The 25,742-nt window shown below is 60.1% G+C and overlaps 10 protein-coding genes across 10 annotated transcripts; 5 read left to right on the top strand and 5 right to left on the bottom strand.

Moving 5' to 3' along the window:
* Positions 1–376: 376 nt before the first annotated feature.
* Positions 377–4,761, bottom strand: BXZ73DRAFT_87377 (uncharacterized protein; the record flags this gene model as incomplete). The annotated part of the gene is made up of 11 exons (XM_048024540.1): positions 377–532; positions 598–1,184; positions 1,235–1,562; positions 1,661–2,012; positions 2,069–2,638; positions 2,660–2,727; positions 2,749–2,834; positions 2,862–2,978; positions 3,012–3,328; positions 3,350–4,245; positions 4,297–4,761. The coding sequence occupies 11 exons, from the start codon at positions 4,759–4,761 to the stop codon at positions 377–379; spliced, it is 3,942 nt and encodes a 1,313-aa protein (XP_047882851.1).
* Positions 4,762–5,463: 702 nt separating this feature from the next.
* On the bottom strand, positions 5,464–6,959 carry BXZ73DRAFT_39229 (cyclin-like protein; the record flags this gene model as incomplete). The annotated part of the gene is made up of 4 exons (XM_048018336.1): positions 5,464–5,958; positions 6,022–6,214; positions 6,526–6,719; positions 6,777–6,959. 4 exons carry the CDS (start codon positions 6,957–6,959, stop codon positions 5,464–5,466), a joined length of 1,065 nt encoding a protein of 354 aa, XP_047882850.1.
* Positions 6,960–7,264: 305 nt separating this feature from the next.
* BXZ73DRAFT_96980 (uncharacterized protein) lies at positions 7,265–8,899 on the top strand (the record flags this gene model as incomplete). The annotated part of the gene is made up of 8 exons (XM_048027219.1): positions 7,265–7,452; positions 7,512–7,551; positions 7,606–7,788; positions 7,844–7,905; positions 7,958–8,137; positions 8,208–8,588; positions 8,659–8,787; positions 8,851–8,899. The coding sequence occupies 8 exons, from the start codon at positions 7,265–7,267 to the stop codon at positions 8,897–8,899; spliced, it is 1,212 nt and encodes a 403-aa protein (XP_047882849.1).
* Positions 8,900–9,084: 185 nt separating this feature from the next.
* BXZ73DRAFT_87375 (uncharacterized protein) lies at positions 9,085–10,498 on the bottom strand (the record flags this gene model as incomplete). Its single annotated transcript, XM_048024539.1, has 7 exons — positions 9,085–9,570; positions 9,630–9,748; positions 9,804–9,845; positions 9,878–9,985; positions 10,013–10,166; positions 10,218–10,387; positions 10,441–10,498. The coding sequence occupies 7 exons, from the start codon at positions 10,496–10,498 to the stop codon at positions 9,085–9,087; spliced, it is 1,137 nt and encodes a 378-aa protein (XP_047882848.1).
* Positions 10,499–11,054: 556 nt separating this feature from the next.
* On the top strand, positions 11,055–13,371 carry BXZ73DRAFT_96978 (peptide N-acetyl-beta-D-glucosaminyl asparaginase amidase A-domain-containing protein; the record flags this gene model as incomplete). Its single annotated transcript, XM_048027218.1, has 10 exons — positions 11,055–11,278; positions 11,335–11,362; positions 11,430–11,454; positions 11,508–11,556; positions 11,666–11,752; positions 11,820–11,842; positions 11,908–12,089; positions 12,203–12,700; positions 12,778–12,901; positions 12,971–13,371. 10 exons carry the CDS (start codon positions 11,055–11,057, stop codon positions 13,369–13,371), a joined length of 1,641 nt encoding a protein of 546 aa, XP_047882847.1.
* A 1,056-nt stretch (positions 13,372–14,427) lies between these two features.
* BXZ73DRAFT_96977 (P-loop containing nucleoside triphosphate hydrolase protein) lies at positions 14,428–15,092 on the bottom strand (the record flags this gene model as incomplete). Its single annotated transcript, XM_048027217.1, has 3 exons — positions 14,428–14,620; positions 14,689–14,834; positions 14,892–15,092. The coding sequence occupies 3 exons, from the start codon at positions 15,090–15,092 to the stop codon at positions 14,428–14,430; spliced, it is 540 nt and encodes a 179-aa protein (XP_047882846.1).
* Positions 15,093–15,970: 878 nt separating this feature from the next.
* Positions 15,971–18,108, top strand: BXZ73DRAFT_39547 (uncharacterized protein; the record flags this gene model as incomplete). Its single annotated transcript, XM_048018399.1, has 7 exons — positions 15,971–16,152; positions 16,203–16,251; positions 16,307–16,451; positions 16,498–16,584; positions 16,632–17,146; positions 17,202–17,313; positions 17,366–18,108. The coding sequence occupies 7 exons, from the start codon at positions 15,971–15,973 to the stop codon at positions 18,106–18,108; spliced, it is 1,833 nt and encodes a 610-aa protein (XP_047882845.1).
* Positions 18,109–19,162: 1,054 nt separating this feature from the next.
* On the top strand, positions 19,163–21,542 carry BXZ73DRAFT_96974 (chondroitin AC/alginate lyase; the record flags this gene model as incomplete). Its single annotated transcript, XM_048027216.1, has 9 exons — positions 19,163–19,205; positions 19,265–19,390; positions 19,445–19,511; positions 19,564–20,174; positions 20,230–20,309; positions 20,360–20,679; positions 20,735–20,810; positions 20,858–20,932; positions 21,006–21,542. 9 exons carry the CDS (start codon positions 19,163–19,165, stop codon positions 21,540–21,542), a joined length of 1,935 nt encoding a protein of 644 aa, XP_047882844.1.
* A 264-nt stretch (positions 21,543–21,806) lies between these two features.
* BXZ73DRAFT_87370 (GTP-binding protein ypt5) lies at positions 21,807–22,928 on the top strand (the record flags this gene model as incomplete). Its single annotated transcript, XM_048024538.1, has 5 exons — positions 21,807–21,867; positions 22,010–22,057; positions 22,113–22,249; positions 22,308–22,680; positions 22,789–22,928. 5 exons carry the CDS (start codon positions 21,807–21,809, stop codon positions 22,926–22,928), a joined length of 759 nt encoding a protein of 252 aa, XP_047882843.1.
* Positions 22,929–23,287: 359 nt separating this feature from the next.
* Positions 23,288–25,262, bottom strand: BXZ73DRAFT_96972 (FAD-binding domain-containing protein; the record flags this gene model as incomplete). Its single annotated transcript, XM_048027215.1, has 8 exons — positions 23,288–23,448; positions 23,504–23,587; positions 23,637–23,932; positions 23,988–24,330; positions 24,393–24,544; positions 24,593–24,692; positions 24,757–25,189; positions 25,254–25,262. 8 exons carry the CDS (start codon positions 25,260–25,262, stop codon positions 23,288–23,290), a joined length of 1,578 nt encoding a protein of 525 aa, XP_047882842.1.
* Between the last annotated feature and the right edge of the window lie 480 nt (positions 25,263–25,742).

The following is a 25,742-nucleotide window of genomic DNA, read 5'->3' as shown; positions in this document are numbered from 1 at the left end:
GGTTCGTGTCCCCAGGGCGGATCCCGCACTAAGCTACTTACGATGTACAAGACGGGCTAAATAATAGTAGTAATTGTAGTGCGAGGAGATTATATAGTACGCGATGCATGCATGCACGATCGGATGCCGGAGGGAGCCAGGGTCTCTACGTATGAGGTACGTCGTGAAGGGGGCCCATCGTCCAGGTGAGGGCAATGGCTACAAAATACAGCAGGGGGAGGTATAGTTTGACAAGTCCATCGTTCCCGAGGGACGGAGTGCAAGTGCAGAAGGCCTAATGCGAAAGCAGGAAGGGAGAGCGAGCGAGCGCATAACGGATTCGCAAGAACGGCGGTCGTGATCGGCTGGACGGCGCTATGACGAGACGGCGATAGCTTCAGTATCCTGAATGTGGTGCGGTACGCTCGCATAGGAACATTTCATCCTCCTTGCGGCCGAGGAAGAACACCTCGTCGACGTTTTCGTCGTTACCCTCGTTAGACAGTATGAACTCCGCGCGGCCAGGTGATTTCGACGGTCCGATGCTCTGCTTCTTGCGGGGGACAACACCATTGCGCCCGATTGAGGAAGCGAGGCGGCGACGTCCGACTTGCCAACCGGCGTTCCGATTTTCCAAACGAAAGGTCCGCGACGGTTCATGCTTGACAAAGGAGGGTGAAAATGAGGCAGGCTGGTCCGAGAGTGGTCGGCGGGCTTGAGGAGTGCATCGCCGAAATCGACGACCTCGAGACCCCCTTGCCGCATCGCCACAAGGACAGCACGATCCTTCACGTCGAAAGCCTCGAGGCGCTTGACGTCGCCGAGACGGCCACTGGCGGGCGAGCCCTCAGCCTCGTCGGTGCTCCACATGAAGCGGCCCTTGAGAACCGAGCGCCCACGGGAGTCGACGATCGTGGTGCTGTGACCGCCACGGGACGAGTAGAACAGCGCGGGAGGACCAAAGTGTTTCGGCTGGGAGAGGAGAGACTGAGGCGAAAGGAGTGGTTTCGACGAATCCGGCGTGGGGACAGCAGGCACAGCAGCGACGGGAGGAGAAGAGCGGAAAGGGTGTGTAGGGTCTACGCATTGCAGGCGCAGATCTTTCAGAAGAGTGTAGTCGGCATCCTCTTCCCTGCGAACAGGCAGGTCTGGTGGAAGCAGGCCGTCCCGATACCATGCCTGCATGAGGGAGGCTTTCCATGGACCTACGTAACCTTGTCAGCAAATTGCCTTGATCAAAGTACCAGCATGGTACTCACCATGAATAACGCCTTGGGGTCGCGGTAGAACCATCTGGACGGCGGCGCAGGTGTCGGAACTGGAAGGCCCGGGGGCGAAAACTGGACCTGGGACAGATCCACGTTGGCAGTACCATCAACCTCCGGCTCATACTGGCTCCGGTATTCAATGAAGGACCGATACGTCGGAGGAATGATGTACTCGTCCGCGATGGTGGCTAACGGGAAGTTTGGAGCAAACGAGAGCTGCTGGAAGGTTGTGTATGGGCTCATCTGCGCCGCTGCCAGCGTGATCAGCTCGTCCGTTGATGGTACCGTTCCGGGGGTGCCACCTTCGGTGGGCGCCTGAGAGGGCGAATCCGCGGGCGGAGGGAGGCGATCCCAGAAGACGATCCGGTCGGGTTGGCTTCATCTGTCGCTGGCGGGGTGATGGGGACGCCTACGGTCACGTTGACTGTCACCTCTTCCTCAGTGTTGGGAACGCCAGGGTCGGTATCACCATCTCCGCCACCAGCAGATGCGGGCATGTTCTCGCGAGCACGCCGACGAGCCGCCCTACGCTCCGCGCGACCAATGCGGACTTCCCGGACACGGACAGTGGCGGGCTCCAGTCCAAACACGTTCTGGGAGAAGACCAGGAAGACTTCCACAAGATCATCGCCTTGAAGCTGGAGCTCCAGGGAACGCGGGGAGTCCGGCAGGATGAACGTCCGCGACAACCCAAGAGCCGTGCGGTACGTCCCAGCGAACAGTTCCACTTTCTCGCCATTGTCTCCACAGAGGATGGCAAGGAAGCTGCGCGACGCGTCAGCCATGGAACATCCAAACTGCGAACACCTGAGGAGGCTCACCTCTTCTTCCCGGTCTCCACTGCCTTGACAGTGACCGCGCCCTTCGTGCCGGGAAGCTTGACGTATTCCAGTTTTGGTGCGGGGGCATGGGGAGGATTTGGTACGTTAATCAAACGCTCGTTCGCCGTACCACTTCGGCGAGGCAACGAGGGAACGTCATCAGACCTGCGTCCAAGCGCTTGCGTCAGTAGCCGGGGAAGGAAACGAGAGTGAGAAGTTCCGGCTGAGGGAGGCTGCGGCACTGGAGGAATGTCTTGCGTCTGTGTCTGTGTAGGAGGGGTAGTAGTCGGACCGGGAGAAGTAGTCGGACGCCTGGGAGTCACCGTGGACGTCGAGGTAGATGTGGCTATTCTTCCCGACTGTGACCGTGTGAGCAGGCTAGCCCGCCGCTCCAGAAGTGGCGTCGATGTCACTGGCGGCGGCGGCGGAGCTTGTGCCAGTTCAGCAAGGGAAGGAATGGAGGACTGGGACTGTCCGGAAGAATTAGAGAACACCCCACCCAAGACGGACCATCTCCTGCGCCGCCGGTTGTTCTGAGCGTTGCTACCGGTTTCACCGCTTGTGCTCGGCCTGGTGAATGTAGAGTGCGACTCGGATGTCCGAGGACTAGCCGGCAAGTCCCCTTCTGGTTGGTTTTGCGAATTGATCAGGATGGGCTCCTGTTCACGACGACTACCGACGGGCGGTAGCTCCGGCAAACGGCTCTCAAACAGAGCTTCCGCAAGGGATATGCGCTCGCGGGTGGGGGTTGCAGGTGTGGAGATTCCTGGGTAGGCGTCGTCATCGTCTTCACCATCCGCATCGCCGTCGACGTCAGGAGACATCATGCCATCATCTTGTCGAGGAGCAGATCCTAGCGTAAGGGCTTGTCGGAGAGTTAAAAGCGTAGGCGTTGGAGACGGTGGAGGAACTGGAATAGAGTTGGCAATGGGTCGAGACATACTGCTGAGATCAAGGTTGGCTGGTCGTCCTCGACGGCTTGGACGGGAGCTCAGGCTCGGGGCGGTCTGAGCGCGGGTCATCTCTGCACGAGCTGCCGAGGCAGACGCAGCAGCAGCAGTCGAAGCCCCGTTGGCCATCGCACTGGTCCGCTCATCGAGAGCCTGGCTACCGCTAGGCGCAGTCATGACGTTGATAGCTTCGTCGTCGCTTGATGCCCAATCGTTCTTGCTATCGTCTTCCAATGGCCCGTCTTCGTGGGCTTGAGTGTTCACGTTCGTCAGGGTGTGCCTCCGAGACATCGTACCAGCAAGCGCTTCACTGACAGATGTCGCTCGTGACCGGGTCCGTGGAGGTGGAACTATAGGAGGGGGTACAGGTGGGATGGGTGGGATGGGTGGGACCGACGTGATTTCCCGAATGGGGGAGCCAGAGTACGCTGGAGGAGGTCCCGCAGGCTCATCCGGCGGAGGGTCCTCTCGGATTTGCGGCGTCTTCGACTTCGCGGAACGAATGACAGGGGCACGAGGAGCACCGGGGCGCAAGGCCGAGGAAACGGAGGCACGTCGAGGCTGCATGGGTTTCTTTTCCGGGGGCGCGGCTTGCACGATGGCGGGCTGTTTTTCTGTGGATCCTCTCTTCTCATGCCCATCGTGGTGGAGAAGGGTAATAGCGGTGACCGCACGTTTTGTCTCCTCTCGCTTTGCCTTCTCCCGCTCTCGCCTCACCTCTACCTCCATTCGCCATTCTATCATCCGCCGGATCTCTTCCAGTGCGTATACGCGCACGCCATCCCGCCTGCCTGCGATGGCGACGAGAACCCCTCGATGCTCCATGACAACGATGCTCTTGAAGGGTGCCCTGCGGACGAGCGCGTAAGGCTGTGGCGCCGGAGGCGATATCAGCGGCAACGCGTCCAGTCCTTGGGCGTGACATAACAGCAGGTAGTGGGGAGCAAGGAAGGCACCACTTATTGGAGGACTACTGAAGTGACTTGGAGCCAAGTGGATGGTGAGGGGCGACAGCGAGAGGCCTAGATCGTCTAGGCTTGGCGAAGGGAGAGGTGGGGGAGGCGTTGATGGACGGGGAGGAACAGGAGAAGAGGCGCGCGACTGGTTGGTTGACGAGACAGACGGCGGTTGAGGCTCTGCAGGGGCAGGCGCACTGGGACTCGAGGGTTGGTCTCGGCGATGTATCAAGTTGGAGAGGAAGCCAGAGAAACGATTCGAAGCGCGAGGCTGGACGGGGGTCAGAGACCCGCTGAGAAAGGACAGGGGTAGAGAACTCACGTCGAGGGTATTCCTATTACGACGTCTCCGGTCGGTAGCAGAAGCAGAAGCAGACGGGGGAGCCAGACTGGTCTGTGAGCGTGCCGTGGTAGATGAATGGTGGGAATTAACACTACGAGGGGTTGCTGGGAGGATGGGACTGGTGGGCTCCGTGACCTGCACAAGTGGCATACTATGCACACTCGTGGCGTCGGCGTCCGAAACACGCTCTGGCGCAGCTTGTGCGCGAGTGGGTGACGGGGTGTCGACGATCTCGTGGGTCTCTGTTTTGTCCGAGGAAAGCTTTGGGGGTATGGTCAGGTCCTCGCCGCTCTCCCCGGCCTCTTCGATGGCATCGCGCTCGGTGTCAGAGTCAAGCGTATCATGTGCATCACTCCAGTGTTCTTCCCGTGTGGCCGGGGGAGAGCTGGACGAGGCGGGGTTGGGCACCAGGCTCTCAGTGGAGAGCCCGGCTGGATGTGACATCGTCCGGGGTCGCCAGAAAAGCGAGGGAGAGAGACGAAGCAGGAGGGAGAGCCGGGGCCACGAGCGGAGAGCACTCGGAGCGGCAACCGGGACGCGCCAGGGGACGTGGAGGGAAGGAGGGGGGCGGGGAGGTGTGGATGAGACGGGTGACGGAGGGAAGTGTTCTGTCCGTTCGACTAGCGCCGTCCCACGCGTTATCCCTCACGCGAAATGGTTCCTGTCATCCACCACCAGCCCGCCACTTCGTTTCCTAACCTTGACGACGTCCGGCCTCGACACCGGCAGCCGTTATGTCCGCTTGTCTTGGCCAGTTTGGCCAATACGCCCTCACTGACAGAGCGTGGTGGTCTGCCCACCGAAGTTGAACCGCTGGCGTTCGGCGCTCAGCGCTGGATGCTTTCCCCGGCCGGCTTACCAGTCCGCGCGTCCCAGCTCCGAGACCCCGGTCTGATGGCCCTACACGTACTAAACACACTAATCTGCAAAATGGATCACGTTGCCGTCCTCATGCCTGCAGGGCTGTTCTTGTCCTCTGAGTCTCGGTCTCTGGCAAGCCGCTCGTCGGCTGATCCTGGGTAGGCCAGTGCACGCTTCTCGGGATATGGAATGCGGAGTGCTGTTGTAGTTGGCCACAAGACCAGAAGCATATGGGCGCACAGCATCATAATGGAAGAAGACAAAGTGAGGCCACCCCTCGCCTGGTTAATCGTCGTCGTCGTCATCGTCATCGTCGAGATCTTCCTCTATCGCTTTCTTCCCAAGTTCACTCCCGAATGGATCGCCGTCCTCCATCGCGAGCCTCGCGGCGTCCGCCTTGCGCTTCCTCTTCTCGTCCGCCTTCCTTTCTTTCTCCTGCATCTTCTTGTTGTAGGCGTTGCTCCCCACCACCTTCTCCGGGTTCTTGCACAGCCGGAGTCGCCGATCGACTTCCCGCACGGCTTCCACGTCCGGCGGTGAGCCGTCCTGTAAGATGATGGTTTGAATGGCCTCGACCGCGATCGGCGGTGTTGGTGCGGCTGAAAATTTGGCGTGCGCCCACGCCGATGCCAGTGTGGGCGATGCAAGCGAGAAGCACGCCAAAGCAATTTGCGACGGCGTGTACACAAACTCTGCGTCTGTTAGTCGCGCCGCCCGGGCATGCTTCGCCGCATCCTCGTAGGCTCTGCCCAGGTCGTCTAACGAGATGTCTGGTAATGTCTGTAAGCGTGCGCAGACAGTCAGGACAGCAAACATCTCGTACGGCAGCTACTGGAGGCGTACCTGCATGTCTAACCAGATTCCCCAAAGCGCTCTATGAGAATGCCATACTGCGAAGTCGAACCCGAGGCTTTGGGCCACCAGGAACTCGAGATCTAACACGTCCGAAGGTGCTGTCCGTGGTATGTGTGACGCGTACGACTCCAACGATATCGGATGGTTGGTTGTTTTCGTTGCAAGAAACAATGCAGTAAGCCTGTTGACATGTCAGGCATACCCATATGCAGCGACTCGATCGGCCAACTAGAGTGCTATTCAACTCTGAGCGCGATTGCAAGGGCAGATCGAAAGAACTGTCATCACCACGGGTACCCTTGTACACGGGGTCGTCTGGACGAGCGCGGAAGAACAACGGTTTCGTCGTGATACGCCTTCGAACAGATGCACTCCATATAACGCGCTCATATTACGCACATTACGCGGCGCAACTATAAGTCATGATGGCGGTGGTTGTTGTACCGAGGGACCTGGCGAACACAACCCAACAAGTAGTAAAACGGCACTCACATCACGTTCTTCGGATGCCAATCCATTACAGTGTTCTTTAAATAAAACCGTTTGAGATAGGCCACAGCTGTGGCCTCGACTTCTTCAGGGAAGCGGAAGTGACCGCAGAGCTGAGAGATCTTCCCCGCATAGAGTTTGACGAGGAGGTGCTCCTCATGGGCAGTGAGGAAGGAGACGTTGGCAGAGGAGCCAGGCTGAATGTGGGATGCAATGTGAACGCAGTTCGCTTCCAAGGTGAGTGATGCACCCACAGAGTCGGCTTCGAAGGCATCTCGGATCGCAGAAACTGCGGCACCGTTGAGTGCCTCTCTCATGTGCTCGAGCTGCTCGGGCGAGAACCGCCAGTGCCGGTACTGCGAGCTGGCCTCGTAGATGGAGTGGCGCGGCGGTGGCACAGAGTCGTTCTGGCCATCGGGCTGGAGGGACGCGGTCATGGTGGTGGCCAAGGGCGAGGGACCAGGCACGAGCGGAGGCACTAGGACGCCGGGCCGAATTGGGATGCGCAGTTGACGACGCCTGGCGGGCCGGCCACACCTTAGCGACCTGCTTTCCATCAGCGCTGCACATGGGAGCGTTGGGCAGGCCAGGCAGCATCGCGTGCTCGAGCTTTGAGTCTCCACCACTACGAATGCGCTGAGCGCGGTATCCTCTTCTGCGGTCTGAGCTCCCCGTAGCTCCTCTCCTCCTCTTCCCTCAGGGCCGCTGGATGCGCATCGCACACCTATGTGAAGCGACGTTCATGGTGCTGGTCCACCCTCACGGCGCCCTTCCTCCGAGGCCTCTCGGTCCGCTATTCCAACTACACCGTCGGCTGTTTCTGTCCTTCTTCCTATGCCTACTTCTTGCGATCCTTGCCCCCACTGCCTCTGCCCAGCCAGCGCCCAATGATCCTCTTCTTGCCACCTTGGACGCCCCCGCCGCTAATTCGTACGTCAATAACGCGCACTATAGGAAGGATCACATCTGAGCGTATCTATCCATCGCAGGGTTCTCACTGCCGGAAATGTGGTTGATATTGGTGTAAACGTACGTCCATCAACCCTGTTTTTCTGCACTGAATCCCCACACGACACCTCTTAGCTCCCCAAGGCGAGCGATGCGTCCGTGGTCTACAACTCCCTGGAGGTTTACATCGTATCCGCCGAATTGGACCGTGATGTTACCGTCCTCACCTCAGCGGACTTCCTGCCTCTGGATCCCGCGAACCCTTCGAAGCGGGTCTCATGGCCAGTTGCGACTTGCCTGCCAAATGGCTCTTATAACGTACGTGCTTCGCTGCTGTGCGCGCATTCATCCCGGCTCAACGGTACATGTGCAGCTCATGCTCTATGAGTCGGCTACCATGGGAACTCAGAACACTTCGGCACCTCGTCCGTCCCCGTGCAAATCCAGAACACTATTGGCACCGATTTCGATTGCAACTCCCCCGCAGAAAGCTCTGGGACATCCGGGTCAACGACAGATTCGGCGTCGTCGTCCTCTCAATCTTCATCCGCATCTGCCTCCAGTTCTGCCGATGGGTCATTGACATCCGATTCGGCGACGAGCACGGCGGGGTCATCATCATCGTCAAGTGCTACGGAAAGCGTGACCTCCGCCGCTGCAAGCTCAAGTGAGGCCGCCTCCTCTGCGGAAAGCGCCACCGACACCGCAGCATCTGCGTCTATTACGGGCTCTGCAAGCGTAACAGATACTGCGACCGCGACGACGACCTCCAATTCCACTGAGTCCGCGACGGGCACCACAAACATCACGGCCACCATCACCCCTGCGCCCAACAGCACGGACACGAGTGCCGCAGCCACCTCGACAGATGGCGGAGGTATCATCACAGTCACTGTGAGTGACGGGGAGATCACCATCCCCCTCTCGAACCTGCCGGGGACGATTGTCGTGGAGCCGTCTGGCGGCGCGCCCGCGGATAACTCGACTACAACAAGCGTCGGGTCCGGTTTCACGACGATCTTCAAAACGCTGACGCCCAGTGCAACGACGATCCTGGTCACGACAGAGGAGACCCTCATCACTACGGCGCCGGGAGAGACGATTGGTGTCACCGTGACGTGCGTTGGCTCCGCGTTTCACTCCGACTCGGGGTGTCTTCTTTCTGAAACTGACCCTCCTACATCACAGGCTCGTGTCCACGGTCTCGATCATACAGACGCAAGCGTCCAGCCCCGAGCAGGCGGGATTGCTCCCAGTGAACGCAGCGAGCGCAGAGTCCCTCACGAAGTTATCCGCTATGAGGCTTATGATTCTGGGGTGTGTGCTGGCAATGGGACTTTTGTAGGTTTCGGACATGCAAGAATTACAGTTACTTCATAGTCCACGGCGTAATGGAGTGATGAGGGTCCAAGAGGCCCTCGTGCACTAAGCTATACCTAATCATTCAGACCTCCGACGATGCTTCGACTTGAAGCGTCTCAGGACCGCGCACTGACTTCAAGTCGAGCCCGTCTCACTCATTGATTCCATATACTAGACATAGAAAGCATAGAGAGCGTTACAAAGCACTAGTGTACAGTATTGTACTGCATCGGGAATCCCTGTGTGGTGGAGTCAGACGACTTGAGCCTCAAGAACCTTGAGATGTCCCATCCCGCAGGCCCCCTTGTCAAAGTTGCGAACCAGGCGGTACTTTCTCAGAGAAGAACACCCTTCGACGTCGCACCTAGGCAACTCAGCAGGGGGCAACCGAGGAGGGTATGGAGGGATCGCAGCTGCAGGGGGCGCATCGACCCGCATCCCGTCCGCATCTGCCTGGCTTTCGGGGAGTGGTATGACTGTCACCGGCACCGAGAAGGAGAGCTTCATGGCGCGCTCTTCCAGGGCGTCCGTCTTCTCTTCACCCTCTGGCTTGGGCTTCAGGCGCGCGCTCGACACCCATCTGTACATTGTGGGCGGAGGCGCGAGGGCTTCGGGGGTCTCATCTTCTTCGCCCTCGCCTCCCTCACCCGGTCCAGGACGGTCCTCCGCTGTTGACAGGGCGTTGCGCTTGCCTCGCGCGCGGGACTGCTTCTTGAGCAGCCGGTTGATAGTCTCCAGCTGTGTGGCGCAGAACGTCAGCTCTCACGTAGCACAAACCGCTCAGGCAAGTCACGCACCTTCTCATCTTCCAACTTCTTCTCCGTCAGGTTCCTCCGCTTCCGTGCAGTCTCTTCGCGCTTGAGGGCAATCTCAATCTCGGTCAAGGGCTTTTTCTTGCGCGAGTTGGCAGGCTCGTCTGCGAATCCAAGTAGGCTGTGGTGGGTGCACATGCCAAGCAGAAATGTACTCACTGAGAGAGACGTGGGACGGATCGACGACGTTACGGAGTACGGCTTGGCGAGCGGTCAGTGCGCGACCAGAGGACCCCCAGCAATGGAAGCGGAACGTGTCGATGTTTCGTCTTCCTCTTCCTCGTCGTCCTCGTCATCCTCCGATTCTATGTCACTACCTGGAGAGGGGTTGAGGGTGGTCACTTGCCAGAATATGCTGCAAAACTCACCTCGAGTAGCGGCTGCAGCAGCTTTCCGACGTGAACTACGAGGTGTATCATTGGAGACACCTTGAGGGAGTTTGAGCCTAATTTTGAGCCGAGGCTGAGAGCGCGAGGACGATGCTTGAGGTGCAGGAGAGGAGGTCGAACCTTCCTCGTCGTCCTGAGCAAAGTTCAGCCACGTCTGCCAATGCGTAGGTTGCTTCATACGCACGTCGATGAGCTCGTCCTCCGCATCCTCTTCCTCATTCTCATCGTCATCACCGTCGCCGACCACGTCGACGTCATCCGCATCTCCGTCTGCATCCTCGCCTTCCGCCACATCCTCCTCGTCTACGTCCATTGCAAGCTCATCGTCTTCTGCGGCCTCAGACTGCTCTTCGACTGTCAGTGCACGTCAGTAAAGGGATAACGCGTGCATGTGCCACAACACTTACCACTGACTTCTTCCTCCGAATCCTCCTCATACACGACCGGCTTCTTCCTGGGCGGCATAGTGGGTCCTTTCACGACAACGATTTCGGACGGCGTGTGTTCGGAGAGCAGATGTTGCGAAGTAGAGTGCAGCAATGGGCCTCAGGCCTAGAGTCCTAAGAGTCGCAAATGTGTAAGTTGCTCACGTCGTGCAGGCGCCCAAAGGAATGCCTCGATCGCGGGACCAGTTCAGTGATGCGGATCACGCGGGGCGCAGGGGCAGCGGCCACAGGCGACCTCGCTGTTCCCGACGTTCTCTTGGTTCTCCCTGATAGCGAGCCCAGCACGGCCCGATGCTTATCGTCATCACCGTTTGCCAGCGCACCTATCTGCCATCGTCTTTGCCTAGCGGCCATCTGTCTGCAACGGGCGACTAGCTGAGCTTCGAGCCTCAAGCTTTCAAGCTTCAAGGATCCAGTTATGCGGAGTCTCACCTCGCTCGTCGGTCCTATCGTCCTATCGGCCTGGCGGCCCTGGTACGATCCAGCCATCCTACGAAGAGCTCGAACCGTTATACAAGGGTCTGGCCGAAGGCCCTTCCCTCGATGGTCTTCCTCTGGAGCGCCGCGTACCACTCATGACGAACGACGACACTGTCGCGCCTCTAGTTGACATGCAGCTATATGCACCCCCGGTGGTTCCGCTTGGTGGGACGAACTGCGAGGTGCAGCTTCTGCGGCACGACTTCGGTGACGGCAGCTACAACAACCCTGCCGTCGTCAGCTACACCCCACCCAAGTCAAGAGATTGCGGCGAGGCAGGGCAGTGGGCTGTCATCACCCTCAACATGACAGTGTACTCGTAAGTTTTTCCAATCGCACGCAGCGTCGTGCGCGCGCTAACGGTCCCATCACCAGAAACGGTACTCAGTACGATCGTCTGAGCGTAAGCCCGTCCTTGCTCCACCAGTCAAATTTGGGCTGATGGGAACTGCTCATCGGGGAATGTGCAGTCACTTTACCTGTCGCACGTTGAGAGTGAGTGTGATCCTCTCGCCCAGTTACCATGACGGATGTTGATATGAGCTTAGTCTGGCGGCACTCGAGTGCAGAACCCACGAAAACCGGCACGATCTGGACGTACGTGTGGCTTTCTGACAAATTGGACATGTCTGCTGACACCACATGCGCAGGATGTGCGTCCCCTCAGACACTTGCTATGAGGAACCTCACTAAGCCTTACGCTTAGCGTCAAGGATGTCACACACTACAGCGCGCTCTTCGCGGAGCCCGGCAACCTGCTCATGGACTTTAGCAACATCATCTCGGCGGATCTGTGAGTACGCGTACCTGAGAAATTTTTGCTGGCGTTTTCAGCAGTTCCACTGATACATCATTCTCAGCCTGTTGGACGGGGTCTTCCATGGTGCGCCACCATTGATTTCGGCTCCATGATGTCTTCCGCTTAACAACCTCCTTTGGCGCGTTCAGTCACCCTTACAGGAACCTTCTACGCCCCGACGCGTGCCTTCCCCAAGCCCACCGTCGCCGACCTGGTGCTACCGATCAGCAACCTCTCGCCGAACCAATCTAACTTCTTCACCGTCGCGGATAACCTCGGCGGCACTGCGAGCGTGACGGTTCCGCGCACCACGCAGCAGGCCATACTCGAGGTATATGCATCCGGCAACTCGGCCGAAGAGTTTTGGTACCTCAACACACCGGACGCCTTCCTCCCGTACTTCCCCGCCTCCACCGGTGGTAAGGGACCGTTCGCGAGGTGCAGGCGCTCGTCGACGGCCAGCTCTCGGGTGTCGTGTGGCCGCACGCGGTCATCTACACCGGTGGGATAACGCCGACGAACTGGCGGCCAATTACCGCCTTCGGGGCGTACGACCAGCCGACGTATTTCATCGACGTCACTCCATTCCTCCCGCTCCTCGCGGACGGCGCCCCGCACAACATCACGTTGCGCGTGCTCGGGCAGGGCGAGGACCCGACCATCAACTCGAACTGGTTCGTGTCCGGGTCGCTGCACGTGTGGGTCGGGAAGAAGAACGTGTCGGGCACAATGACGCGGTACGAGATCGACGACGCGCCGGCGTCGAGGACGAGCGGGCGCGCATCTGCGGACAACGCGACCGTGTACACGTCTGTCGTGGCGAACCGCACGGTTCTCATCGAGTCCGTATTGTATAGAGATAAGGGCCGGCAGGTAGTCCGCTTCGAGCAGCACCTCGCCTACTCGAACGACCAGAAATATGAAGACGACGGTTGGGTCCAGGTATGTCCGCCGTACCTGCACGACCTGTGCACCCGCTCCCGGCCCGACTGACGCACTTGTCGCTCGGCACGATCCAGTGGGGCACGCAGCTCACCGAGGGCACTACGCTCTCCACGCACGGCTCCAGTGTCGTGCTGCGGGACGCGTTCTCGTATCCGCTCTCCGTGTTCTCGAACTACTCGCAATACGAGCTGGAATACGGTGCGCCCCTATCAAACCCCGCTCTTCACACCCCTCTCACCCGTCACTAACCACCGCTCGACCCCACAGGCGGATACGGCTCCGCGATCAACCAGACGTACGCCCGCGCGCTCCGCACGCCCGCCTTCGCGCACGCCTCGCGCACGACGCTCTCCGTGCAGCACGCCCGCGGCACCGTCGGCATGGACGCCTGGCCGGGGCTCCGCCACGCGATCAACGGCACGGGCGCGACCGCGCAGCGGCTCGCGTTCGCCGCGGGCTCGGGCGAGGCGTACTTCCGCGCGAGCGCGGCCGCCGACGACGCGTGGACGCGCGACGCGGTGTGGGGCACGCCGGAGCTCGTCGCCGCCGCGCCGCGGGTGCCCGAGGCGCAGATCAAGCCCGGGGGAGGCCCGGGCTTCCGCCGTGATCTCGCGGTGGGGGCGGTCCTTGGGCATGCGCCGCGCGTGGGGGGTAGAAGGGGGGTGTGACCGCGAGGTGGAGAGAAGGGAAGGAGAGGAGGGGACGCAGAAATCAGAGTGCGACGCTCGGGAGGTGCAACATCAGCCGCGCGCGAGGAAGAGGCGATTGGTCGAGCTCGAGGGAAGAGATATGTCGGCGGGTCAGGTGTGCATTGTCCACCCGCGCGATGGCGGCGGGAGGGGCGCAGGCACGGACGTCTGTTCCGCCTGTTCCGCCCGCCGTGAACGCACTGCTCGCGCGCGCATTGAGTTGCAATGTGAGCGCGCTCGCACTTCGCACGCCTGCTCGTGGAGCCGTGCCGTGCGCACGCGCGCAAGGGCCCGAAGCCTCAGGAGTCGTCGCGACCAGCGCAATATGTGACCAAGGCGACCAAATGAACGGACCCGGGCGTGTGGAGACTTTGGAAGAGTTGCCCCCTTGGGTGCCGCAGCCAAATGCTCGACGGCCCACGGGCCTATGACCCAATCTCCAGTCCAGATTCTCGGGCCTCGCGTTCTGCTGGACGCATCTCGAGAACATCTCGCGTCGCTCAGACACCGCAACCGTTCTCACAGGTTTGTGACCTGTTACCGAATCGCGTGACCTAACGCGTTGAAATGGCGGCCACCCTCAGGCCCTCTCACCATAAGATGACCCAAAGATGACGGCGATGCCAAGTGCAGGCCCGCAACATCAGCCAGGGCCACCGAGGTCGCACGGAGGGAGCCATATATTCACGGGTCAGTTCGCTTGGATAATCTTACTAGCGGTCCAATGAACCGCATTTCCATCCGAGCTAGAGTTTAGCATGGAAGTAGTCACCCTGCGATTTTAGCACGGAACGACATAGCGGAGAGAAGCTTGTGTGAATGACCATCTGCAAATGATAGCATATTGAGCCGGTATGATGATTGCTGAAACACGGAAACACGGAGCGATGACTTGAACGCATCAGCGTTATTTCACAACAATCGCCGAGGCCCTCGCTGGGATGGACGGGAAGGATGCTGCGCTAGACGGACAAGCATACAACGAGGCGTATCGATACAACAACAGACGCACTGGGTGATGGCAAAGATCGACTACTAGGCCTCTCTGTCTTTCCTCCACGACTCGATCCATTGAACGATGCGGGCAACATTGGATTCGAGGTCTTCGGTGCCTTCACTGCGAAGTTCGACGACGATCTCCTGAGGATAGGAGGACCTGGCCTCATCGAGGACTACTTCCATGATCTCTGCCTCGTTGTTCTCTTGGATCTTTTTCAAGGGATAATTTCTATGCGGGGATGGTAGTGCTGATGGTTAGTATGAGGACGGAAGGCGGAAACAAATGGAGAGGCGGACCTCTTTTCGAGACGCTCCCAGAGTTTGGTGTGGTCGCAGCGCAAGACGACCACGAGGTCTGCCCATCTCTCTGGGAAGATCTCGCAGGTATGCCAGTCAAGAATAATGCCCCCTGCGGAGGCGAGTGGTTCGAGTTCATCGAGGAGCTGTAGAGGGCTGAACTGATCGGTGTACGGGCCAGAAAGATGGAGAAGGCGACATACCTTGTCCTCGTCAACAGTGTAGCTCTGCCACTCCTCATCGAACTCGACGTAAAGACCGTTCTCCTTGACCATGTCTCCGACGTTGATGTGTTTCAAGGGTATGAGAGACTCCTGCGCGAGGAGCTCGGCATGGGTAGTCTTGCCTGTGCCCGGAGTGCCCGTAATGACGATGACAGGAGACTTTTGAGTGGAGGACGACATGGTGTGGGCGCGGCGAATGGGAGAGGGCAAGACAGGGCTCGAGTCGGCAAAGAAAAATCGGGCGGCGATGGAGATCGGCGGGCCGGAGGTGCCGGCATGATCACCGGCGTGTATTGCGGGCGTCTACGGGGCTATGTCGCGTTCCGCCGACTCGTGCAGCGGGTGCCTTTGGAGCGATGGTGCGACGCTGGGCTGGTGCGCGCAGGGGTGGGAACGGGCGGGGCATCACGACGAGCGAGTATTCAGTCCGGGCGTGACACTTGGCAGAAGCCTGGGATGCGGGGCTTGGGCGGGGCGACTGTACCCGGTTACCGTGGAGGACGTGGATTGGGATATGATGAGCTCCCTGCCTCGTCGAAGGAACCCTGCTGCCCGGTCGAGAGCTGAGCTCATCGTCTCGTACACCCTGCCGCTCTGTTCACTTGCTCCTGTCCGCGCCCGACAAATGTCCTCCTCCTGGTGAGGTCTCCTCCACCTTCTCCTCCCCGGCCATGAGCTTGGGCTTCCCTGCCCCCTCGCTCCCGCTTCCATCCACTCCTTTTCTTCTTCTCCCCACCCCGGCCCCGGCGCTGTTTGCTGCGGCCGATCCCCCACTGGCTGGCACATCTTCGACCTCTTCCTTCACTCCGTCCCCATCTCCCCTTTTCGCTTTCGGCGCATCGTCCACCTCGTCTTGTCCGCAATCCACTCATACCGCTGGCCAGCCCAATGCCGTCCTCGTCGTCATCCACACCACCATCACGATCTCCGACTATTCCCGCTACTACAAAGATACCCCGATCTCTGCCTTCCACCCAACCTACGTCGCTCTCGGCGACGGCTCCCTCATCAGCTCCGCCTACCTCCCAAACATCCAAGTCTCCGAGGGTTGGCTTGTCATGGGAGGCGCTCTGGCCGTCTACTTCCTCAGGAACACCTTCAGGGCATTCCAATACACCCGCCTCATGACCGCCAAGAACAAGACGCTTTTCCACATGCTCACCCTGAGCCAACTCGTCGGCGTCGTCGTCTCTATCGTCTTTCTGCTCGCCGATTTCTTTCCCCAGTTCAACTGTACAGCGTCAGTTCAGCCACCCCTGTTCTTGGCGCCGGTCACTTACTCAGGCACAGGGTCGGAGTACTCAAGAAAGGCGGGGTGCTGCTCTCTTCTACTCTCCTGGTGCGTGTACCCATTCTTCCTGCATTTCTGTCCCGGCCTCACTCAGTTCGAACAGGTACCAGGCATCCTCGGTACCAAAGCCTATCGATGTCTCAGCGACGCCGGCTTCGTGATCGTCGTTCTGTGCGTACTACGCTCTTCAATTATTGCCGTGTCGGGCATCGTCATGGCAGAATACCGGGGAGCGAGGAGATTCACAGGTGAGTGTTGCGTGTCGACAGTCTTAATCTTAGCTCACGGTCGCAGGAACGTGCGAGACTGTAAACGAGTCCTCGCTGCTTCCTATCTCTATCTTCCTCCAGTTCGCTGAATCTTGCTTCATCTGTTTATGTTGTGAGCGTATTTCTACTCATGACTTGGCGTTTGCTCATCCAATCCAGTCCTCTACGCTGTATACAGGTCATATCGGAGCCCCGCCGAGATCGCCCGGCTGTCACTCCCATTAACCTCGGACGGTTCGGACGCGGCAGATGACCGAGATCGCCGACGCGATACTCGCAGAGGCTGGTGGGACTACGTCCCGAGCCCTAATAATACGACGGGCGAAAAGCGTGCCGCACCTGGCCCTCCGTTTCAAGGTACATGCCTCGACACTGGGATCAACAGGAAGCAGAAGTGCGCCTCCCACCGCTTTCACCGATGGCTTCTCGGCAACCCGACCACAGGGCAGAACGCGCCTCCAACTGCTCCAAGTCATCCAGAAGCATCACCCTCGCAGACCCCACCGCGAACGTCAGCCGTGTCTATAGTGGTGTCTCCAAGTCGCCCTTCGATCATCCGCGAACCGGACTGTCCTTACCCTCGAGCGAGCTCTCCACCACCACCGTCGGTAATGAATAGGATCATACGCTACGTACCCCGAGCTGAGGTTTTTCGCACCATGCTGAGGAACGAGGTGCGTCCTTATTCGATGCTTGCACGGGAAATTGTTAAATGGGTTACTTCGCTAGCTTCTGTATACAACCTTCATAACGACCGTGCTGTTGGCTATCGGAGTCATTATGCTTATCGGGGTCACGCAGCAACTATTGCTCGGCGCGAATAGCTGGATCATGCTTGACTGTAAGCTGTTGCTGCTCACGATCACCAGTTCGGAACTGAAGAGCTGTGGTAGGGCTCGTCCTGTCCCTGTGTACCATGCACAGCTTCTCCCGCGTTGCTCATCGGCACGAGCGAGAAGCCTGGCTCCAGGACCCGGTCAACTGGCGCGCTATGCGCCGAGCCGAGGTCGAAGACATCACTGCCCTGCGCCCGAAACGAGCCCATCGCTCTTGGTCACCCGTCTCTGTTGACTGGCACCAGCATATCCGTCACCGACATTCCGATGATCCCTCCGAGCCGGCCCACCATCGCTCAGCCGCGGACATGTCCGAGTTCACCACCACCAGCCCTACCACGGATCCCCCCGCGCCATCCTCGCCTGGCTCCCTCTCCGTTTCCTCTTCACGTCAGCGTGCGCGCTCCACTTCCTTCATCCGCTCCCCACGATCCCAAATCCGCTTCCCGGTCATCCCCTCCTCCGCCTCGTCATCGTGCCCACATGCCTCCCTCTCTCCTTCTCCGTCACCTCCACCGACCCCGATCCGCGCGCTCACTGCGGCACTCCACCTCCCACCGTCCCGCGTGCCCAACCCGGGCTCGCCCGCGATCCTCCCCTCGCCCGAATGGCCGTCGACGGCGGTCAGCACGCCGCGGACGGGCGACACCGCCGCCACGGCCCCCGGGCTCGGCCGCTCGTCGTCTACGCCCGGACGGCGGTCGCGGCGCGGGTCCGCGTCGACCGCTGGGCGCGGGGCGCGGTGGCCGCGCGCGCGCAGTCCCGACTTCTACAACCTCGACCCGGACAACTTGAGGTAGCCCTCGCTCGACGCGGGGCGCGGCCGTGCCTGTCTTTACAGCGCTCGTTGTGCTCTCGCGTATGTCTTCACCCCCGCTCTCGTCTCGTCTCGCGCCGCACCGTTTGTGTATGGGAACGCGTCTGCTCTGTCCTTTGCATTGTACATTATTGCATCTGCCCCGTCCGCTGTCGCACCGCTGTCCCCTGCTACCCCGTTCCGATTCCGCGCTCGCGGCGCGTAGCGAAGTACTACTTGGTCGAGCAAAACACGAAAGCTCGAGGGCGCTCTTGCCTGCGTTTCCACGCGTCTTCCTGTGGTGGTTGTGGTCGTATCTCAGCTTCATCATGATGAACACAAACAACCATGCCTGTACTTTAGCGCCTGTATTTAGATATCAGCGCTCGCGTCAACCCGCGAGATGAATCAAATGCGCAACCGCAGCACGCCTCGTCCCATGCCTAGCACTCTCTAATGTCCCCTTCGGGGTGACATACGAAAAAATTGGAACGATACAGAGAAGATTAGCATGGCCCCTGCACAAGGATGACACGCTTTCCCGGAGTGGTACCCTACGGGTCTCAATATTTATGCGTTTTGTTCCACTGAACCCCTTTCAATCACGTCTGGCCTACATTGCACACACCTCAAAACCTTTCGACGCCATAGCTTGCGGCAGGTTTTCGAAGAACGTTTGCCAGTGGAAATCAACTCCCGTCACAACGTTTCGACCTTCAATCGTACGCGGTGAACAATTGTGGATCGGTGGCATCCCGCAAGCACATCATCCATTGGGTCTGCTTCAGACTACGCGACTATATATGCTGGGAGTATTTGACAAGCATATCCTATCAGACATATCCCCAGTCTCATTCCGAACCGCCGTCAGCCAAGATGTTCGCCCCGGCCAGCCGCTCCCAGAGGACGCATATAGTCGGGCCTCCGGCCCTCCATCGCCTGCCCACCCGCAAAGCCAGCCTTTGCTTCTCGTCCCCGTCCCCCCGCCTGCGAGCCAGTGCCCCGCCCTTCATTTCGTCGACAACATGCCGCGCCGGTCCGCTCTCTCTCTCGCCTCGATGGCGCTCCTCATGTTTGCAGCGCCAGCCGGCCTGGTCGCTGGTCAGTCTGGCAACTCGGGCCCCGTGTCTTTCTTTCAGCCTGCTGACCACCCTGTGCAGCGGACCCCAACGACTGGGTCGGGGTCGACTACGTGACGCACCTGGCTGCATCGGATCCCAACACGGCGCAGGCGCGGCGCGCTATCGTAAGCGAAGCGAGCAGCAGCGCGAAGGCGGGGCCGTGGAGTACGCTCTCATTGCTCATGACTGCTTGCGGGGCTTGCTGATGCTCGGCCCTAGGTGTAACGCAGAGCAAGATCTTGCCCCCGAGCGGAGACGTGCGAGACTATTACAGCTGGGCGCCGTAGTAAGCCATCAGTCCGCATGGTCCAGGCCAGACAGATACTCACCGAGATTAGCCACTGGCCGAACTGTAACTTCTGCTCCAAAGGGACGAACCACCTCTCGGGGCCCGGTCGCTCCAACCAGACAACTGCGGACAGCGATAGCGACCCCGGCGACTCCGCTGATGGAGACCCTGCTCCGGACGACGGCGGCGACGTGCACGAGGATGGAGGCATCACCTACGACCCTGCGTACAACGGTGACGGCTTCCGCGGAGAGCGGCGCGACTTGCACGACGAGAACACCGTCCGGAGCAGTACTGGCCGCCATCGACGGATGGTCCGGAAGAAACGTCAGCTCGTCCAGCACCTCGCCTCCGCCTCGGACGCCGTACCGTCTCGTTCCACCGCCTCCGCGCCCACCCGAGCCGCGGCCGCGAACATCCAGCACGTACACATGCTCATACCGACGTCTGTGGACGACCCTACGAACATCGCCACAGCGACGCCGACGTCCAGCACAGACGGCACCGACGAGCTCCCCGATCTGAACGACCTGCCGCCCTTGACGTCGACTACGCCGCGTGGGGTCGCGCCATCCGCCGCACCGGCCCAGGCGGCGGCGAAGACGAGCACCCAGAGCAAGTGCACGCCGTCGCCGACGACCAAGATGGCGCCTTCCGCGAGTACGTGTCCCTGGTTTTGTCCCCCTGACACCCATGGACTGACGATGCGTTCCAGCCTGGACGACGTGCCCTTACGTGGTCCGGGACGGGAAGGTAAACCCGGACGTGCGCGACCTCCGCGACTCGGGGTTCGCCGTCGCGATGTCCCAGCGGTGTGGTACAACGCGCTCGCGTTCGCACTGCAGCGCACGAGCAAGGCCTTCTCCGCGACCGCGGCGAAGCTCGTCGACGCCTTCTTCCTCTCGCCCAAGACGGGGATGAACCCCAATATGAACTTCGGGCAGCTCGTGCGCGGGCCCGGGCGGGCGCACCAGATCGGCTCGTGGACGGGCATCCTGGACATGCGCGGGCTCGTGAAGGTCGTGAATGCGATCGAGGTGCTGAAGGGCGTCAAGAGCGCAGACTGGACGACGGCGCGGGAGAAGGCGATGATGGACTGGATGAAGTCGTATGCGTCGTGGCTGGAGAACAGTGCGCTTGGGAAGGAGGTTGCGAGCAAGGCCAAGTGAGTCGTCTGCGCCGCCTCCTCTGTCACGAACATTGTGTTGACTCGAGGGCAGTAACCACTACACGTTCTTCGTGAGCCAGCTCGCGGCAGCGAAACTGTACCGCGGCGACATCCAGGGCGCCCAGAGGGTGTTGAAGGCGTACTTCGACGGCCGTTCAAAGACCAGATCGCCCAGTCGGGCGAGCAGCCCTTCGAGGCCGTCCGGACGCGCCCGTACCACTACCGCGCGTTCAACCTGGAAGCCATGATCGTCAGTCCCCATTTCCCCGTACTGTTCTTTCGTGACGCACAGCTCTAACGCCGCGCCCGCGGGCCACTGACAGACGAACGCTAAGCTGGGCGACGCGCTCGGCCTCGACTTCTGGACCGCCAAGTCCAAACGCGGTGCGACGATCCAGGACGCGCTCGACTTCGCGATGCGCGCCGACCCGAAGGGCGAGCGCGTCTCGGACCTCGTCCCGCACGTCGCGGCGGTCGCGGCGGCGTACGGGGACCCGAAGGGCAAGTACCGCGCGTTCCTGCAGAAGGCGGACGCAGCGTTCGAGGGCGAGCCGTTCTGGTTGTACGACCAGCCCGCGGCGGTGCCACACTCGCCTGCGGGGCGCGCCGCAGCGAAGAAGAAGACGCGCAGTGCGGAGGAGCGGAGAGGCTTGGGCCACGGGCTGGCGGTCGAAGGTGCAGCGGCGGCGCAGGGGTCGCGTCTGGAGGGCAGAGGCGGAGCCGCGCCGCCGGAGTTCGAGTGCCCTGCGGTGTTCGAGATGGAGGACGTGACGGAACTGGAGGTCGGGTTGTTCGTGACCTGCGACCAGCTGAAGCCGTACTACGAAATCACGCTCCCCGGGGACTCCGGGAAGCCGTAGGGTAGTATCAGAGCCTTTGCAATGCACCTAAATGCAGGATCGTGGTGGACGGCGACATGGTCAGGAGAAAGCAGGATGGCAGGATGAAGACGGAGAGGGTCGAGAACGAGCGCTGCGCGGGCGACGTCGCCCGCGGTGCAGTCGGGCAGAGGCGCCGGGACGGACAAACAAGGACGGACGTGTGCGCTGTGCCTGTTCTTCGTTACGCCATCATCTCCTCCACCGTGTATTCTATTCCCTCTCCCCGCACGACTCGACATAGGCATGGCCGACGCTGCGTCCGGTTCCACAGAGAGGTCTGTCCAGGTCAAACTTGTCCTGCTTGGTGAGTCCTCCTCCCGCCTACGGCTCCACTCGTCTCTCCACCCCTTCCCAACGACCCGTTCCCGGTTGTGGCCGCTCTCCATCTCGCCCATCCTGTAACAACGTCCGGCAAGGTGTAGGCGCTGACGGGGTGCGTGTAACAGGTGAAGCGGCTGTTGGAAAGTCGTCAATTGTCCTGCGATTCGTGAGTCGTCCTACTATCTGTGCTCCCGTCTCCCTCCTCATCACCGCCACTCCGTCTCGTAGGTCTCGAACGACTTCCAGCCCAACAAGGACCTACGATTGGTGCCGCCTTCTTGACCCAGAAATGCCGTCTGGAGGACCGTGTGCTTAGATATGAGATTTGGGATACCGCCGGCCAGGAACGCTTCCACTCGCTCGCTGTGAGTCTTGCATTCCACCTCTGGTATCTGTACATCTCACAACGGCCCGATCGTCCAGCCTATGTACTACCGCAACGCTCAGGCGGCGGTCGTCGTCTATGACGTTACCAAGGCTTCTTCGCTCGAGAAAGCCAAGACATGGGTCAAGGAGCTTCAGCGGCAAGCGAACCCCAACATCGTCATCGCCCTCGCCGGCAACAAGATCGATCTCGTCACACCCTCCGCCGCCGCCGCCGCTTCGCCAGAATCCGAGGACGAGGCCGACGACGCGACCGCGACCCCGGAGGAGTCTGGCGCTGGCGGCGAACCCGAGAGCCTCCGCCAGGTGCCGCGCGACGAGGCGGAGGCGTACGCGCAAGAGGCCGGCCTGCTCTTCTTCGAGACCTCGGCGAAGACGGGCGACGGCGTTGTGGAAATCTTCACCGAAATAGGTAAGCGGCCGTCCACCTGTCGGGCTGTTTCAAGTGCGGCGCTCACCTCCCATGCGCTCTACCTTTCTGCACTACGCCAATTTTGCGTTTGTGCGAACCCTTTCGCAGCCAAGAAGATTCCCATCGACCAGATCCTTGCATCAACCCGTGGTGGCCAGCGCCCCGGTGCTGCGTCGGGACGTGCTCAAGAGGGTGGTGTCAACTTGGACGAGAGCAACGCAAAGGGCAAGGATGCGTGCAATTGCTGAGTCCGCAGTACTCATCATTTTGTCCCGACCCCTCCCCCGTTACGAGCGTCACGTTCTCATACAGTACTATTTACCCACCCACCCCTTACGTTTGTCCGATCTATATGCCCTTCTCCCCGTACATGTACTTGCTGTCGTATTGGAGCGTATTGGACCGCATGTCAATTATTGATGCTGTCTGGACGCTTGGGATGTTCCCCTTTCCTCGAGTGATTGCTTCGTCTTCATGCGCACACCCGACACGAGGCCTCAAGTGCTCCTGTGAGATACTTCGAATCTATGGAATATGAAAGAGTGCAGAAAATGTAAGGATACATGACATGACGAAAGCAGTGGTAAAGCTGAACAAATCAGAAGGATCAGGGGAGAACCTTGCCAGGGTTCATGATACCATGCGGGTCAAACAGGTGCTTGATTCTCTTCATGATGTCGATACTCGTAGGGTTCTTCGAGTATTGCAGAGCGTGAGTTTTCATGTAGCCAATTCCGTGTTCTGCGGAGATGGAACCCTTGTACGAGGCTGTTCGCCGATAAGGCTGAGATTCATCCAACCAAACGTGGGAGGAGATACTCACCAACAAGCTCGTAAACGAACGGCTCCAGGGCAGCTTCGATCTCAGGAGTATATGCCGCAGCAACAATGTTCAGATGAAGGTTGCCTGCGCACCATGTGAGCCGCGCGCCTCTCACAGGGTGCAATCCACTTACTGTCACCAACGTGCCCGTAGCCCACGACGTACTTGACCGCGTCTGCATGCAGGAGGCCCTTCTGCTGCAAGTGCTCGCGAGTCTTGTCGACGACCTCCTGGAACTTGTCGAGCGGTACGGACACGTCGTACTTGTACGCATTGCCCTCCTTCGAGACCGCCTCCGTGAGGCCCTCGCGGATCGCCCAGAGCGCGGAGAACTGCGCGGGCGACGTCGCGAGCACGCCGGTGTTGATGAGCGGCTCGTCCGCCTCCATGAGCGTCTCGAGCAAAGTGTTCAGTTTCTGCGCGTCCGGACTTCGTCAATCACAGTCACACGCGCACACGACCGTAGGGAGTGGGCTACAGCCACAGCGGGATGTGACTTGCCTCCTCGTCATGCTCGCGCTTCCCACCACTCGTCTCGACGAGGACGAAGCACTCGGCGCCCTCGACGTCCTGCGGGTCGAGCGCGCGGCCCTGGCCGTGCTTCACCGCAAGGTCGTACACTGTCCGGTCCATGTACTCGAACGCGGAGAGGATCTCGGAAAGTTGGCGCTTGACCTCTTTGAACAGCGGCTGGACGTTGTCGAACTTGGGGAGGGCGAGGATGACGTTATTCGACGCCTGCGGCGCTGGCGCCGCGAGGATAGATACCCCAGTGACGACCCCGAGCGTGCCCTCCGCACCGATGAAGAGCTGCTTAAGGTCGTACCCTATGAACGCGTCGCGGTCAGCGCGAGAAGCACGAGCGCGTGTGGGAGATTGCGCGACGCACCGGTATTGTCTTTCCGAAGCGACGTCAACTGGTCGAGCACGGTGCCGTCGGGCAGCACGACTTCGAGACCGAGCACGGAACCGTGCAGGGAGCCGTAGCGAAGCAACCGAAGCCCGCCAGCGTTCGTGGACACATTGCCACCGATTTGACAGCTGCGCGAGGAGTCAGCGCGAAGGGTGTTGCTGGGGGAGCACACACACCTGCCCTTCGCGCCAAGGTCGAGGGGAACGATGTGGTGGTAGGGTGCGAGGTAGTCCGAGAGTGACTGGAGGATGCACCCGGCGTCCGCGACGAGAATGCCTGCAGTGAGACCACTCGTGTGAACACTTCGGTTGCGCATGAGGGTGCATTGGGGAGCACTCACCGGAGACGTCGTCAAACGAGCGAACCTTTGTCATGTTGGAAAGGCTCAGGATGAGCTCATCATTTATGGGCACGCCGCCCCCGACGAGCCCGGTGTTCCCTCCCTGGGGCACTATGCCAATCCGGCGTTGGCTGCACCACTTGACTATCTTGCTGACCTCCTCTGTGGTGCGCGGTTTCAGCACGGTGGTAGACTTGCCATGATACTTGTTCATCCAGTCGTTGTTGAACGGCGCAAGCTCCTCCGCCGGTGAGGGTGAGGGAGTTAGAGTGGAGAGGATGGACGTCGGGGGGAGGAACTGGGCGAAGTGCGCCAAGTCCTCCTCCGTGACGGTATTCAGCCCGCGGAGGGCAGCAGCGGAGCCAGCATGTGCCCAGCGGCGAGGGAGGTGGCGGGTGCCGCCCGACGAGCGAGCTGGCGACTGAACATGGTCCTGGTGCGAGCGAGAGAGGAGGAGGCAGGCAGCGCGGCCCGTGAAGCACGCAACTGGAGCGCACATGACGCATGAGGACTCGCGACGCGCGCGTTGCTTCGCCTGTTCTCATGATTGCTGCTCCTTTTCGACATGCCCAAGACGCCGGAGCACATTACAATCAGCTCAGACGATGAGCCGCCACAGTTGATGGGCTGGCGGGGTCCTATGCTTAATCCAACGAACGAAGACGGAATCACCTACACAGGTTACCTTCGGCCTGATCATCCCTCGCGTTCTGTGCAGGGCAAGAAGCGCAAGGCATCGAAAGCTCCATCCAGCAAAGGTAAACACACACATTGATTCATGCACACCTTTAATTAAGCGATAGTCCCGGCAGAGGTCATCGTTATTGAGGATTCCGATTCTGATATTCAAGAGTACGTACCGGGCTCATCCTGAGTAACACCATACTCATCTCACCCACCTCCTCCAAGAATATCTCGGGAGGATGTACTGGATCGGGAAGCGGAAGATGAATATGCTGCAACTGTTCCCGTGGAAAACTACTCGT

The sequence above is a fragment of the Epithele typhae genome (genome assembly GCF_022376455.1).
Source record: "Epithele typhae strain CBS 203.58 chromosome Unknown BXZ73scaffold_3, whole genome shotgun sequence".
Classification (NCBI taxonomy): domain Eukaryota; kingdom Fungi; phylum Basidiomycota; class Agaricomycetes; order Polyporales; family Epitheliaceae; genus Epithele; species Epithele typhae.
The sequence above is the reverse complement of the archived record's forward strand: the minus strand, read 5'-3'. Positions and strand labels throughout refer to the sequence as shown.